The sequence below is a fragment of the Saimiri boliviensis genome, chromosome 10 (assembly GCF_048565385.1).
Source record: "Saimiri boliviensis isolate mSaiBol1 chromosome 10, mSaiBol1.pri, whole genome shotgun sequence".
In the NCBI taxonomy this organism is placed as follows: Eukaryota; Metazoa; Chordata; class Mammalia; order Primates; family Cebidae; genus Saimiri; species Saimiri boliviensis.
This window is the reverse complement of record NC_133458.1, coordinates 24,136,781-24,152,493: the sequence shown is the minus strand read 5'-3', so window position 1 is coordinate 24,152,493 and position 15,713 is coordinate 24,136,781. Positions and strand designations below refer to the sequence as shown.

General features: G+C 39.4%; 1 protein-coding gene across 1 annotated transcript in view; it reads left to right on the top strand.

Annotated features, from left to right (window-relative positions):
- EXOC4 (exocyst complex component 4) overlaps positions 1 to 15,713 on the top strand; it is a 797,583-nt gene that overhangs the window by 14,387 nt on the left and 767,483 nt on the right. Inside the window, exon 2 of the mRNA XM_003920983.4 lies at positions 8,213 to 8,402. Coding sequence (XP_003921032.1) covers positions 8,213 to 8,402 — 190 coding nt within the window. The remainder of the gene's footprint in view (positions 1 to 8,212; positions 8,403 to 15,713) is intronic.

Here is a 15,713-nt window from a genome sequence, read left to right as displayed (position 1 = left end):
ATTAAAGTTAATAAAACATAATTTGATCTATTTAGTCCTGTATTTCCCTAAATTCTAGCCTTAAATTAAAATAAATTGTTGGAAAACTTTATACTTGGGCTATGTTCAGTCAAAATCTCGACCTGAGTTGAGTTTTAATGTTATGTTCTTGAAGGAACTTATAAGAATTGGCCATGTTTCAGAAGATTGTTAAGGACATATTTTACTATATTAGGTCTTCTGTGTTTTTTAAGTGAAAGATGTCTTTTAGAATTTAGGACTAGTTTAAAATTTACTTCCTTAGAGGAACTGGAGTCCCTATTTTTGAGAATGCGAGTTATATCATCTGATGTGTCTCCTTTTGTCTGGGCTTCTAGGAAGCTCAGATTTAATTTGGGGGCTCACTTCTTATTAACTGTGCTTGCCCATATGATCTGCATAGTTGTGTTTTACATTTGTTTGGTGGTGTTTAGCCCTGCATCTTTTTAGTCCCACTTTCTCCTTTGCATTTGACTTTTTATTATTTGTATTCTTTTACAAACCATCTCACATCTTTTGGGGGAAGAGATGGGATATAAGTAAAATGAAACTTGAATGTAGATCTTGTTACTCAGTATCACCCTTAAATACAGAGTTGAAAAGTTTTCAGTTTTTGGCTGGGTGCTCACCCCCAACTAGCTTCATAGGACACTCAGAGTAGAAGCCCACAAAGTTGTGCCTGGTCTGGCTCCCAGTTTTCTCCTTGATTCATTTCCTATCACTGTCACTCTTCCTCAAGTCTCTAAAGCCACATTGACCTCCTTCCCATCCCTCATGTTCCTTGAGCAGGCTAAACACACCTGTTTCAAGGTCTGTTCTCTCTGGAATCAGCTTCCCAGCTTTAGATCTCTCTCACTTCCTAGTAAGCTGTATTCCAGTGCCATGTTTATCAGAGAGGCTCTCTCTGGCCTCCTTATGTGAAGTAGTCTCCTTCCTCCTTGCCTGCTGTGGCTTTTGTGTAGCTGCTGCTTCCCAGCTCCCCTCACTAGAATATAAGCTTCATGAAGGAGGGATTGATTTTGTTCATTGCTGTATGTATCTCTGGCCCCTTAGAACGGTGCCTCGTAAGTAATAGATACTTAGTGAATATTTGTTGAATGAATAAGTGAATTAAATAGGGTCACGAGTAACTGTTATTTGTTCTTTTCTGCAGATTTTTGTGCTTGCATTTCATGTGAGACAATTTAGTTACAATTGTTTCTTAAGACTGAGAACCGTCCTCCATGACCTCTCCAGATCCTTCATCGCACTGCTGCTCATTACTTAGCTTTTACTAAGCACTTAATGTACCAAGCACTGTAAGAATATAAAGAAAAGATCTGATCTCAGCTCAGAAATAAATATCCTCAGGAACATTAGAAAGGGGTAAGCTTTAGGGGATTTGGGCTAACAGTGTTGTGATTGATTATTTATTTTGTTCCTGATAATATATCAGCCAACACTTCTGTCACACTTTATATTTTCAAAACACATTCACATATTTCTCTAGTCCTTAAAACATCCTGGTGAGGCAGGTATTCTTATTATCTAACCTGTTTTATAAAGAAAAAAACAGACGCAGAAAAAGTTAAGTTACTTACTGAAGGTCAGACAACTTGAAAGTTGCAGAGCTCTATTTGAATCTGGGTTTTTAAACAATTCCAGAACCTGTGTTCCTTTCATGTGTATGCAGATGGCTCTTGTTTGACGTACTTGATGAGGTAGTAAGAGACTTTTCTGGTGTATTCCTAATGGTAGTATTCTAGATTTGGGTTTTTCCTTTTACATCCTTTTATTCCACTCGGGTGATGAGTTACTTTGGTGACTGACCCTATTTTCACAGATGTGCTTTTTTCTTTATTTGATCTTTCTTTTGTCTTTAAGAATAATACTGACTTTTATGTATTTTCTCCTATCTGGACTCCATTACTCTATTAAGTCCAAAGTGAAAGCAAAATTGCTCCACAGAAGGGACCAGTGATGGTGACTGGTTATTTTCCTTTCAAAACATTTGATCGATTACACTGAAATGCAGAAGCTAGTATGAAAACAGGAAACAGACAAATTCAGTTTTAGATCTCTAATTATTTACTCCGGGTTTTAATGCTTGTTTATGGGACTCACTTGGAGCTCATGATTGTGAATCCACTAGAACTCTGAAAAGTATTTGTTCCTACTAGATGCTGTTAACAGTAACTTAACATGTTACCGTGGTCCTTTTAGCCCTTTACATAAATAAATTCTTTCCTGGGGATTAATTAGTCATGGTTAAGATGTAATTCATCATGCAAAATACCAGAGCTGTCTTAGTGAAAAATTCTTAATGATCCAGAAATGTCTTTGTGTCCAGCTTAACTGGAATCTAGTTTATTCTTTTATGTTCCTCCATGAACTTGACAATAGTTTTTAAGTCATAATCGTTTTTGCGATGGGAATGGAAAAAAAATCTAGAGTGATTCAATAACTTGAATACATCTTGGGTTGGCAATGTTATACCATTTATCCTTTGATCATGTCTTTTATTTAGCTCATACTTTTGAATCTTGTCCAGACTCAAGACTGTTATTACTGAAAAAGCTGCTTGGTGCTCTCTTTTCATCTCTAGCTGTCTGCTGTACTCTTTACATATGAACTGTGGCTTGATGAGAGTACAGTCCTGCAGCTCCGCAGTTGAAGGCAGGAAAGATAGGATTTTGTAACGTGTAGTAGAAAGAGCATGGATTTCAGAGCTTTAATTTCAACTCTGATATTAACTGTGTGCATTTGTATAAGTTACTTTACCTCTCTGAGCCTCTGATTCCTCATCTGTAAAAAGGCTGGTGATAATATTTTACTATACTAGACTGCTTTGAGTATTGTCTTAGATTAGTTATGCAAAATAACCACTGTATTGCCTGGTGTATTGTAGACCCTCAGTAGTTTGTGCTCACTTTCACTTTCCTTTCCAAACATGTAGGACACAAGGATGCATGTAAGTTTCTGCATTTAGTTTTAAAATTTGACAAGTAGAGGATGAGTGAGAGCTGACGTGTCAGCACTTACTGTCAAAGGCATCTCAGATAATTTTTGTACTATATTTTAAAAAATGCAATGTGGTTTTAGGCTAAATTATTAGAAATAGAGTGTTCATGTTGTGCAGCATAAAACCTCTTTCCATTTGGAAGTATGTTGTATTCATTTCTGAGCACATCTGAGAGGTGGATTAGTGAAGCCAAGAAGAGTCGTACGGCCCAGTTTTGAGGTCAGTCTCTGCTCCTTAAAGACTGTGCCTTGAATAAAAAAACCTCAGTCTCTTTATTTCTACAAAGTATGGTACTGATACAGTTTGCCTAGATCCACATTTCATCTTGAATCTTAACTCCCACAGTTCCCACATGTTGTGGGAGCAACTCAGTAGGAGGTGATTGAAATATGGGTGTGGGTCTCTCCTGCACTGCACTTTTCTCTTGAGAGTGAATGGGTCTCATGAGATCTGATGGTTTTAAAAGGGGGAGTTTCCCTGCACAAGCTCTCTTCTCTTGTCTGCTGCCACATGAGATGTTCCTTTTACCTTCTGCCATGATTATGAGACCTTCCCAGCCACATGGAATTGTCAGTCCAGTAAACCTCATTCTTTTGTAAATTGCCCCCCTCAGGTATGTTTTTATCAGCAGCACGAAATCAGACTAATACAGGTACCTACCTCATAAGGTTGGTTTGAATACATGAATTATTATGTGTAAGCCACTTAGATTAATGCCTGGCACATAGTAAGTTCAATGTGAGTGTTACCTGTTTTTGAGGTGACTTCAGAGGAAAGCGAGAAGGGTGGTGGGCTGCTGGAAGTCATGATGTGGAAGAAACAGTTGAAGAAATTGGAGGTGTTTAACCCAAGAAAGAACTATTGAGAGTCCTTTACCATTTAAAGGGAAATTGTATGGAAGAAAGAATAGACATTTTTTATATTACAGAAAAAGATGGGACTAGGATCAATAGGTAGAAATTATAAAGAGGCTGATTTTATTTTATTTTAACAGAAGGCTTTATAATAAGCAGAGCTGTTCAAAATTGCAGTGAATTGATTTGTGAGCTGATAGAGCTCTGCATTGCACAGAAGCTTAGAAGGCTGAAGAGAAGTTCATGACTTGACTGGCGGGGTGAGCTCAATGACAAGTGTTCTCTTCTGCCCTGCTGTCTGTTCAGGTTAAGGGTCTAGTGATAATCCCACACTGAAATTTGCTGGGATTTGCTAGCATGCATGAGAACTTTCTCCTAGAATTAGTCAGCTCTTTCATGCTTTTATGGTCTATGATTTATTCATTTTTATTGAATCTTTATCTCAAACAAATATTTATTGTCCGAGACATTGTATTTCTGGTCTCATATTGCAGAAAAGAAAACAGAGCTTGGAAATGAATATTCACTGCCTACTGTTGCTTGGCACCATGCATTCAATCCTTGAAGGAACCCAATGACTTTATTTCAGGTCTCTTGCGCTTCTGAAGTTCTCGTGAGCCAAGCACCAATTGCCCTTTGTTTTAGATTATCTTGCCAAGGACATTTGTTTAGCAAACAGCTTTGGAAGACAGAGATAGTCTCTCCCTTCAGAACAAGGGGCAGGAGTGTTTCCAGTCCAGTCTCTGAGCTTAGATTCAGTTTTCTGAGCTCAGGGTTCTTCTCCAGGAGCTGCCTTTGTGTGCAGGCTTCTCTTTGGGCCCATCTGCCTAACCCTGGTGGGACATGGGGGCACGCGGAACTGAGTTGAACATGCTGTACTTACTCCACTTGCTGTGCTGTGATTTGCTGAGGTCTCATACTCATGGCAGAAGGTAAAAGGAACATCTCGTGTGGCAGCAGACAAGAGAAGAGAGCTTGTGCAGGGAAACTCCCCCTTTAAAAACCATCAGATCTCATGAGACCCATTCACTATCAAGAGAAAAGTGCAGTGCAGGGGAGACCCACACCCATATTTCAATCACCTCCTACTGAGTTGCTCCCACAGTGTGTGGGAACTGTGGGAGTTAAAATTCAAGATGAAATGTGTGTGATCAAGTCTTGAGGAGTTTAGGAGCTCCAGGAGTTTTGTTTCTCCTGCCAGCATCTGTGAAACTGTGGCATACTCTCTTAGCTTGCGAGTAGGATAAAATCTCAGCCTTCACCATTCTTGACATGAAGGAGGGGTAAAGTGAGAATCAGAGAATTTAAACCTAATGGCCAGAGTTAAGTTATCTAGTATTTGGGGATGGTGGGGTTTTAACTTTTGTCTTCAGAAGACGTACTTTTTATTATATTATGGAAAAACGCTATTGCCTTTGCTGCTGCTATTACTACTGTTACTACAAGAGCAATAATAGCTAATGATGACAACCAGCATTTGTCATACCAGGCTTTGTTTGATCTCATTTAATTCTCACTAACAACCCTATGTGGAAGGTATCATAGTATTTCCACTTCGTAGATGAGCAGAATAAGATGCCATTACCAAGGTCATGAGTAGTCAATATGGTGGAGCCACGATTCTAACCCAGGCAGCTTTACTCTGCCTGAAGAGGCCCCTCTCTGTAGCTGTTAGGAGCGCAGTCTGAAAGCAGACCAACCTGAGTTTTAAATCCCTATACTATTCCTAACCTTCGTTGTGTGATGTGGTGCAAATTAATTTAACCTCTTCAAATCTCAGCTGTTTCATCGGTAAAAAGAGGGGAGGGAATAATAACAGGACTTACTCCAAAGGCCTGTTAGGAGGATTAAACATACATTCTATAAAATGTGCAACACAGCTGGCTGCTGGCAGCTAGTAAGCCTCTCTAAATATTAGAGACTATTATTATTTTTATTATCCTTACTGCCTTCCTTTTCTCTAATTAAAAAAAAAAAAAGCTTTTACCGTTTTGCCCTCTGAGTTCTATACTGTAATTACTTTTCACTAAAGACAAAATGTTACTCATCCCAGTTTACATCAAGAGGATACATTTCGAATGTGGGACAGACCTGCCCCAGGAAATTTCTTATATAAATATTTTCTTGAAAAAAGGAAAGTAGGAGCCAGAACCCCCTGTAGACCCAATTTACTCTCTAATCTTCATTTTAGTAACCCTTTCTATTCCCTAAATAACTCCTAATGATCCAGTAATGTGTTAACAGTGACAGCTGATGCCAGCGAAGGTGGCCTCTCTGGGCCTGACATTTTCCTTAATGGTAATTCTAACTAGTTAAGGTAAACAATGTGAAATGTTTGGCATATTTTTTTCACAAATGGTAGTGGAGCGGAAATCATGAAAAGCCTTGTGAAGATGGCAAACTGATGTAGTATAGCTTTGACAATTCCGTGACTGCTGTTACAAGGGGAAATAATAGAGTTAAACAGCTAGGAACTCTTACCTTTGGGACAGTTGATAAATTGAAGGCATTTTTTGATTGTACTTTACTTTAGATTAACAGCCTGGAAGTTTTCAGATTTAAAGAGCAAAGTTGTGTATCATTGAAACAAGAAGAAGACATGATACATGCTAAGCTGCTCTGTACCCAAATATTGCAAGTAATCTTGGTAGCTCTATCTTTGAAGCCCAGTTTCGCTTACATTCCCCATTCTGATTTACTCTAATAGTCCAGCACTTGGGTGGTATTCTGTACCTGCAAGAAACTTTGGAAGTAGTCTGGTTTAGGGGCACCAGTTTGTAGATGAGGAAACGGGATCTCTCATGTAAAAGCTTTAAATCAAGTCTTGCGGTATCCAGTAGTGTTGCTTTCCCGAGCATCCCACGCTGTCCTTAGTGGCTTTTGCCTTTCCCTCCATTACCTTTGTTCCTGCCCTCCCCGACCCCTATTCATGATATAGCTGATCTTTTAGCATCCCTAACACCTAACAAAAATAATTGTAAAATTCTTTTTGGAGATTAGATTGAAGTCAGAGGCTGCCTTGAATTTCCCTATAAATTGGAAAAGAAGTTTTATATATTGCGTTGCTCATGAGTTAAGATCGTTTGCTCTAAATGACAGTTCAGAGCAGATTGTTGTACAGTGTTTTGCCTGCAAATATCTAGAAGGGGATATGTGATTGATTTGCTGACAGACCGTCTCTGAAAGCAGTTCTAATGATGGACTTATAATTGATGGCATCCGTCATAGAACCTAAAATATCCCCCTCCCTAAATTAAAAAAGATAAATGAAATAAACTAGGCTGAATGTATAAGCTGGCAAATCTGAGGGAATTTAATGAAACTCTAAATTACCACAGCCAACAGATAAGAGGAAAAGGTTCCTTTGTTACTGATTACAATACTAAATTAAAAAAAATTATCTGAGAAAGATAGTAGAGGAAACAAAGATCTGTGGTCCACGTATCAAACGAAGTTATTGAAATATTTTTAATAAGTATATCTATCTCATTCCCTGCTTATTGTTGATTCATATCAATCTTGTTAGTGCTGTTTGAAGACGAGTGAGTGCAGGAACCGTCCTGTAGGATAGCTTGGATGACTGCTGTTGTAAGAGATTTTAGAATTAATATGACCTTATTTCCAGATTGCTGGGGGCTCCCTACCAAATTCAGGTCATTCAGATGAGCTGTTTGGAAGGTGCTTCCTCAGTGTATTTATCAGTTACTGTGCTTTCAGCTATGTATGAAAGAAGAGCAATGGATATTTATTATCTCCCCTAAGAAGTCCTGAGTGAGGCAAGGCAGCTGCAGGGCTGGCTGCTTTGGTGGCCAAGGACATAGTGGTAGCTTGGCATTCCTCTTGGCTTTTCCTTCCGTGGTTGTAACATGGCTGAAGTGTCTTGAGTATCTTACCTTTGTACAGTGATATCTAGGGTTGGGAAAGGGACCTTTTCTTGTTATTATTCTTGCAGAAAATTGTTCCTAGTACTTCCTTAGGTCTATCTCATTGACCGGACTTGTCACTGATAAGGAGAATGGAATTATTAGGAATTACAGCAATTCACTCAAATCAAGAGTTACCCAGTCTCTTGAACAGTTCATGCCTGCCCACTGTCTGATTAAAATCAGTTCTAGTGCCCATGACACAGGTGACAAGAAGGGCCCCTTGGATAGGCAACAACAAATCCACTTAGATGGGCTATTGGAATTTACTGTGGAGGAAGTTTTGTGTTTTCTGTTGGTGGCTTATTTCATTTCCCATTTAGTAAGATGAATGTGCTAGCATCTGGACTAAGTCAGCTTTCTTTTGCATTTTACTTTAAGTTTACTCAGCTTGATCTACTCTCTGCCTTCACCAGGACTCTGTCTACTAGTGACGATGTCGAAGACAGGGAAAATGAGAAGGGCCGCCTTGAAGAAGCCTACGAGAAATGTGACCGTGACCTGGATGAATTGATCGTGCAGCACTACACAGAATTGACGACAGCCATTCGCACATACCAGAGCATCACAGAGCGCATCACTAACTCCCGAAATAAAATAAAGCAGGTATTCCTCCTTTCTTCTTGTCTGGCGATGGCAGCACTTCCTGTCAGTATAGGTGTTGCAGCTTGGAGAGGAGCCATAATAGTGGCTAATGGTTCCTAACAATTGATTCAAAATGCCACTTTTCTACAGGTATCTGGAAGCCTGGCTGGGAAAGATCACAGAAGGCATCCTTGGCTGACTTCTCCTCTCCCCTGTGTCTTATCCTTGGTTCTGCCATTGCTTCTCACTGCAGTGTGATGGCCTCCCCTTGCTTGTGTCTGACAGTCCATCCCTGACAAACTAGGAGGCGTACTGGCCCTCGTATTCGCCATTCTCATTCTAGCAATTATTCCTGAACTTCAGACATCTAAACAACAAAGCATAATATTCTGACTGTTGAGTCAATGCCTGTTCTGAATCTTAATGGCCAACCTATTTACACTTACATGAATTACAGGGCAGCCAGTTGAATACCCTTTTATCAGAATCCAAACCACATAAGAGGGTATATCTCCTACACTGAAGTTGGTTGTGATTTGTCTGCAATTATTATGGATTCATGGTATTTTTTGTGAAGAAAATTTAACCTACAAATTATTTAAAAATATAATGAAATGTTTATGAAAACAATTTTTTTTTTTAAATAGAAATGGAGCCTTGCTCTGTTGCCCAGGCTGGAGTGCAGTGGTGCCTCACTGAAGCCTTGAACTCCTGGGCTCAAGCAGTCCTCCTGCCTCAGTCTCCCAAAGTGCTGCGATTATAGGTGTGACCCACCATGCCTGGCTAAAAACCAAAATTCTTGAATATCATGCTTTAGTTGTGACTAGTGTGTATTAAATTTTATTTTGTAATTTTCTTTTCATGTTTTGGAACAGCTTATTTTTTATTCTTGTTATCTTTCTTCCTTTTTCTCCTCCTCCTCCTCTTCTCCCCCCCCATTCTCTCTCTCTCTCTCTCCCTCTCTCCCTCTCTCTCTCTCTCTGTCTGTCTCTCTCTTCTCCCACCCCTCCTTGTTCCTTCCCTGTACTATGTCTTTAGTACCTAAAGGATAAAATGGATTTGTAAGGAGTATTTTCGTCATTGGCCAGAGGATGACCTGATCAAATAAGGGTTATGTACTGTAACACTGAAGTTATGTGGTTCTCAGTTGTGTATTTTGAGATCACTCCTTTAATACCTTTTAGTACTGGCCTGTGATAAATAACAATGATTGCTACCGCTTATGAACACTGATTCTTTGCAAGGCATGATTATGTCTAATTATCTCTCTATGAATTTGGAGTTGGAACTCTGGTCTCCCTTATTCTAAAGCCTTTGCTGCTGGTTCTCAGGCATTTTTAAAGCAACAGAAACCTTTTTTTTTTTTTTTTTTTTAAATTATGGTATTTTGCAGAATACTAGCATATCAAACATTAAGAGAGGCAATGCTTTCCTCTTACTTGGTTTTGGGGTGAGAGGTCCAAAGCTTTATGCTTGGTCCCCCGCTACCATTGTGGGACTTAGGGATGCATGGTTTAAAATTAGCTGCCCTGTGCTATGAGATTGGTTAGGACACTGCCTGGCCTGTATCTGCCCAGAAATAGCTGTGCATATGGCATCTTCATGTTTTGTTTTCTGTCCATTAGACCTTATATTACGATTTTGTAAGCAGATACATAAATTATGCTTCTTCAAATACTGATGATATATGACTTTCAGCTTCAGAGAGTCTAGTTCCAGAATTAGTATGCTCTTAACTTTTTGGAAGCCATGTGTTGACCTCTTTACATTTTAAAATTAACTGGGCATTCTTTTTGTTTTTTTGAGACGGAGTTTTGCTCTTGTTGCCCAGGCTGGGGTGCAATAGCATGATCTCGGCTCACCGCAACCTCCGCCTCCTGGCTTCAAGCGATTCTCCTGCCTCAGCCTCCTGAGTAGCTGGGATTACGGGCAAACACCACCACGCCCGGCTATAATCGGGTATTTTTGAAAGGAATACTGTAATTCTTTGCCTTTATAAGTGCTGAGTTCATCCTATGGATTTATCTGTGAAACTACGTAAAGCTATAGATCACTTGCTCTAGATTTAAAGTAAACTGTAGTCCATTTTGACCCAATATTCTAAGCTCAAGAGGGGTCAGACCATGAGCGTATAGAGCTGCGGACCTTCTGGCTTTGCCTCGGGTAATCACAGCAAAGGTGAAGGACCTCATGGTATTTGTGTTTTCTGATTAGTCTGGTTGACTGAAAGGACTTGGTCCTAATCTCATGGGAAGAACCAGCGGTGATTTCTGCTTTGCCTCCCATCACTCTGAGTCGATAGCATCTTTGCTGCAAACAAAGAATGTTCGCCTGATACTGAAAAAGAGCCTTGTCTTGATCATTTCACATTTGTTTTAGTAGCCACGTTTCTTACCATCCTCATTTTCACTATGCCAGAGTTTTGAGCAAAAGAAAATAACAAAACTTTATTATATCTGATAGTTGTCAAGAAAGTAAATGTCATATTATTCTGGGTTATGAATTAGCTTCAATATTGGGAAGAGAAAGGGTCAAAGCTCTTTTCAAAAGAGCCTTTAATAATTGATTAATGTGAAAATAAAAGTATTGGGGGACAATGAAAATGAATTTGTTTTTGTTGCATAATTTGACAGTTTTGTACCATGACAGTCCATTTCTTATCACCAAGGAGACACTGATGTTTTCTCACTAATCTTTTCCTGTCATTTTTGGTTTTTAATTGCACTTTGGATTATATATGAAATACAGGTATGCATTTTTTAAAAAGTGAAAACATGGATGATTCAGTAACAATTGGGCTATGTTATCTCAGAGCCCAGCAAGATGCTGAGAATGTGTAGATCTGAGTTGAAATTTTCTTTCTGTTCTCTGCCAGATGAATAAGGATTCATGCATCAAGTATTTGCTGAGTGGCTGCTACATTGCTGGTTATGTTTTAGGTGCTAGGACTGCGCAAGTGGGAAACAGCAGTTCCTGTCCTCATGGAGCTTATGTGCAAATGAGAGGATAGCAAACGAACAAATAGATGATGTTTAACAACATTTACGCAGTGTCTGTGTATCGAGTGTCTGTTTTGTGCTGAGGATTGTTCTGATTTTAGGGTACAGAAGCGAGGAAAACACAAACATTTCTGTCCTTAGGGAGTTTACATTCTAATCAGGGGAGACAGACTCCAGACTGGAAATGAATATATAAGTAAAGTGTGGTATAGCAGTTGGTAAGAAGTGCTATACACACACCCACACCCCCCCAACATCCTCCACCCCCCACCCTCCCACCACCCCCACCCTGCAAGGAAGGGAGACTAGGAGTTGCTGTTTTAGCTGGGTTGGACAGAAAAGGCTTCACGGAGTTCCCATGTGAGCCAATACCTAAAGGAGGTTAGGGAGAGTGTCAGGAAGAACATTCCAGGAAGAAAGGAAGCAGGTGCCCAGGTCCTAAGGTAGGGGCATGATTGGAGGTTTGGAGCAGCAGCAGCAAGGTGGTTGGCGAGGCTGAAGCAAAATGAGGCATGGGGAGAGATGGCAGGAGAGAGATGAGAGAGTTAGGGCATGTGGTGTGGTGTGGTGTGGATGGGTGGGTGGAAGTCACATAGGGTCTTGTAGGTCACTGGAAAGACATTGATTTTTAACTCTTGAGTATAAGGGGAAAAACGATTGTTATAAGGTTTTGGGCACAGGCATGACATGATGTGGTTAACATTTTAAAAGGCCCACTCTAGCTGCTGTGCTGGGAATAGATTTCAGTGGGAACCAAGGCAGATGAAGATGTTCATATTTGTGCATTGTCACCTTTTAAAGCTTGAGACCACAGAACTGTTTTTGCTTCCCATTTGAGACAGGGTCTCTCTCCATCACCCAGGCTGCGGTGCAGTAGCATCATCATGAATCACTGTAGCCTCAATCTCCCAGGCTCAAGTGATCCTCTTGCCGCAGCCTCCTGAATAGTTGGGACCATAGGTGCATTCCATCAAGGCTGGCTAATTTTTTGATTTTTTTTTTTTTTCAGAGACTTTTACAGATTTTTTTTTTTTTCTCTCTGTGTTGCCCATGTTGGTCTCAAACTCATGGCCTCAAATGATCCCCTTCCCTGGCCTCTCAGAGTGCTGGGATTACAAGTGTGAGCCAATGTGCCTGGCCTACACGTCGCATTTTTTAACATTACTTTTATACATTGATTTATATTATATTGGTAGGTTCTATGTTTTTTGAGGATACATACGAGCTGACATGGATTTAACGTTCTTTTCTGATAGTCGAAGCTTTTTTTTTAAAAAATTACTTCTTTCTTTTCCTTCCTTCCTTTCCTTTCTTTCCTCCCTCCCTCTCTGTCTCTGTCTCTCTCCTTCCGTCCATCCGTCTGTCTCTGTTGTCTGGGCTGGAGTGCAGTGGTGCCATCATAGCTCTTTGCAGCCTCAAACTCCTGGACTTAAGGGATCCTCCTGCCTCAGCCTCTTGAGTAGCTGGGATTACAGGCGCTTGCCACCATGCCTAGATAATTAAAAAAAATATATATATTTTTTACAGAGACTAGGTCTCACGGAAGGCTCATTAGCTCAGCCTTGATACTATGCACAATTGATCAGGTCAAGTAATGTGGACAATATGCAGAATAACTGGGCATTTGTATTACTTTTGAATGCACTGTAAAATTTCTCAAAATGAGATGTTACTGCATTGGAAAACCTCCGATTCCATAGGTTCTGCCAATGTCTCTCGTAATAATGAGCAGCTTATTATAGCAGCAGCACCAAAATAGATCGATGTGAGTTGTTACTAATTGGGGACTTGGGCCAGATGAATTGGTATGTTTCTCTATGGTGTACTAGGTGAATGAGATGACCTCAGATTTCTTTAAAGATACAGAATCGTCTAATGCTTATCACTGGAGCAGGATAGGTGGAAGGGAGATACTTGGCTTTGTCATGGTGTGCACACAAACACTTAACATTTCATCCCAATTTTGGCTGCCCTATTGGTGCTAGATCAAGCTCTGAATCTCATTTTTCTTGGCTATAATGAGAAGTAACTATACGTGATTATTCATGTGAAGTTGTTAGGGCGGGCTTAATCATTGAGTATTGAAACATTCATTATTTAGTATGTACCTAAAATAATTTTGGCTTTTAAATGAGAGTATACCTTGAAAGGTAGAATTAGAATGAGGAATAGCCTTAATATAAAAAATGTCCTAGTTGAACAGCATGGTTTGGTAGGAAGTTATTTACAGCCCAAATACAAGATGGAAAATTCTAGCTGCTTGTATGAGAAAGGGACGAAGGCCTTTGGGTTTCTAGAAATGGATTTGCTAAACAGTGGGTAATAACGAGATACAATTTTAAGTGTGTACAGCACTCTAGAGGGCATTAATGCCGTTGCAGGAACCATGAGGTGATCTTTCTTTCCATTAAGTTCAGGTGCATGTGTATTTGTGTACTGTATTTATTCAGGCTCTGTAGCTCAAAGGAAGGTATTGGAAAGGGTTGAGGGGAGCCTCTCAGAATTTCAGGCCTTAAAATGGCAGCTGAAAAAACCCAGGGAAAGAAAGCATGGGCAATAAAAGATTGAAGGTAGTTTAAAAATAATCTGTAGTTCTAAAAGGCTTTTAAACAGAACAATGAATGGTATTTCTGAGATTCGTTCTTTCTAGGCGCTTTCTATAAGACTCCATGGAAAAAATTGGGCTGGTCTCTTACGGCAGGAGAAAACCTATTATAATGCTTTTATGTAGATTTACTTTTGCCAACAAAATTCAACAAAAACAAGACATCTCCATATTTTATACTTTTAAAATTTAAAAATAATGTCAACACATTCATTTTCATTTACTACCCTTGGCTCTTAGAGAACTTTTCAGGACATTTCTAGTCTATAGTTTCAATGAGCTGTTTGCATATTTATTGTATTTTATTACAGGTAATATGTATACTCAGAGGCATTCCTTCCCTTCTTTATCTTTTTCTTGATCCAAATTCAGTACTTTTTTTTTTTTTGGAAATGGAGTCTTGGTCTGGTGCCCAAGCTGGAGTGCAATGGTGTGATCTCTGCTCACTGCAACTTCTGCCTCTCAAGTTCACGTGATTCTCCTGCCTCAGCCTCCCAAGTAGCTGGGATTGTAGGCACCTACCACCATGCCTGGCTAATATTTGTATTTTTCAGTAAAGATGGGGTTTTACCATGTTGGCCAGGCTGGTCTTGAGCTCCTGACCTCAGGTAATCTGCCCAACTTGGCCTCCCAAAGTTCTGGGATTACAGGCATGAGCCTGTAATTCCTGGCCCAAATTTAGTACTTTTCTGATTTTATGACTTAAAAGTTACAGCCTTCCATTCACTTCCCCAGGCCTGTGTCCATCAGCCCCTCTCACTATATATGTCTCTGGTCTTCCTCTTGCAAATGCTAAGGGAGTGTTATTCAAAGGCCCTGTTAGCTTTACTCCCCGCTTTATCTTTCCCAAGAGAGGGCTGCAGAAATTTTGACTTCTCTGCTGTCTGTATTGCCTCATATTTCTATTCACAATTGCCTCTTGGGCTCTATGTTCTTTCTTTTCTCTTTTTCTAATAGTCTCTAGTTAGGGTGACTTGCAGTTTTTGTGAAATTTTAGCTATTGCTGAACAGGTGATTATGAGCAAGTGTAAAGTTACTAAACCTCTAAGAAAGCAAAGGAAATTTGTCCCTGATTTGATGTCATACTTGAATAAGCTGACTTTTCATAGATTTGTTTAAGGAAGAAACAGAGTAACGTAATTTTTCAATCTTAATTATCCTTATAAATTAAATAGAATGAAATGAAAATACTGTCATCACATTTATAAAAGAACAGAGTTTTGAAAAGTAAATGTTTCAGTGGAATTTGGTACTTTTCTAAGATTTGAATGGTATTATTCATTGATAGGTATAGCCCTGTTTCATCGTCCCCATTTAAAAAAAAAACCTTCATTTTCTAATTTTTAAAAATTGGCAAATAAAAATTACATATATTGTATACAGCATGGTGTTTTGAAATATGTCGACATTGTGTAATGGCTAAATGGCTAAATCAAGCTAATTAACATGCACATCACCTCACATGCTTGTCAGTTATTTGTGGTGGGAATACTTAGAATCTACCCTTTCATCCATTCTTAAGCATACAATACATTGTTATTAACTGTAGTCACCATGTTATACAATGGGTTTCTTGAACTTCTCTTGTCTAACTGAAGTATTATATTATTTGATTAACATCTCAACCCATCCTCTCACCCCAAGCCGTTGGTAATGACTGCTCTACTTTCTGCTTCTATGAGTTTGAATTTTTTAGATTCTACATATAAGGACAATCATGCAATAGTC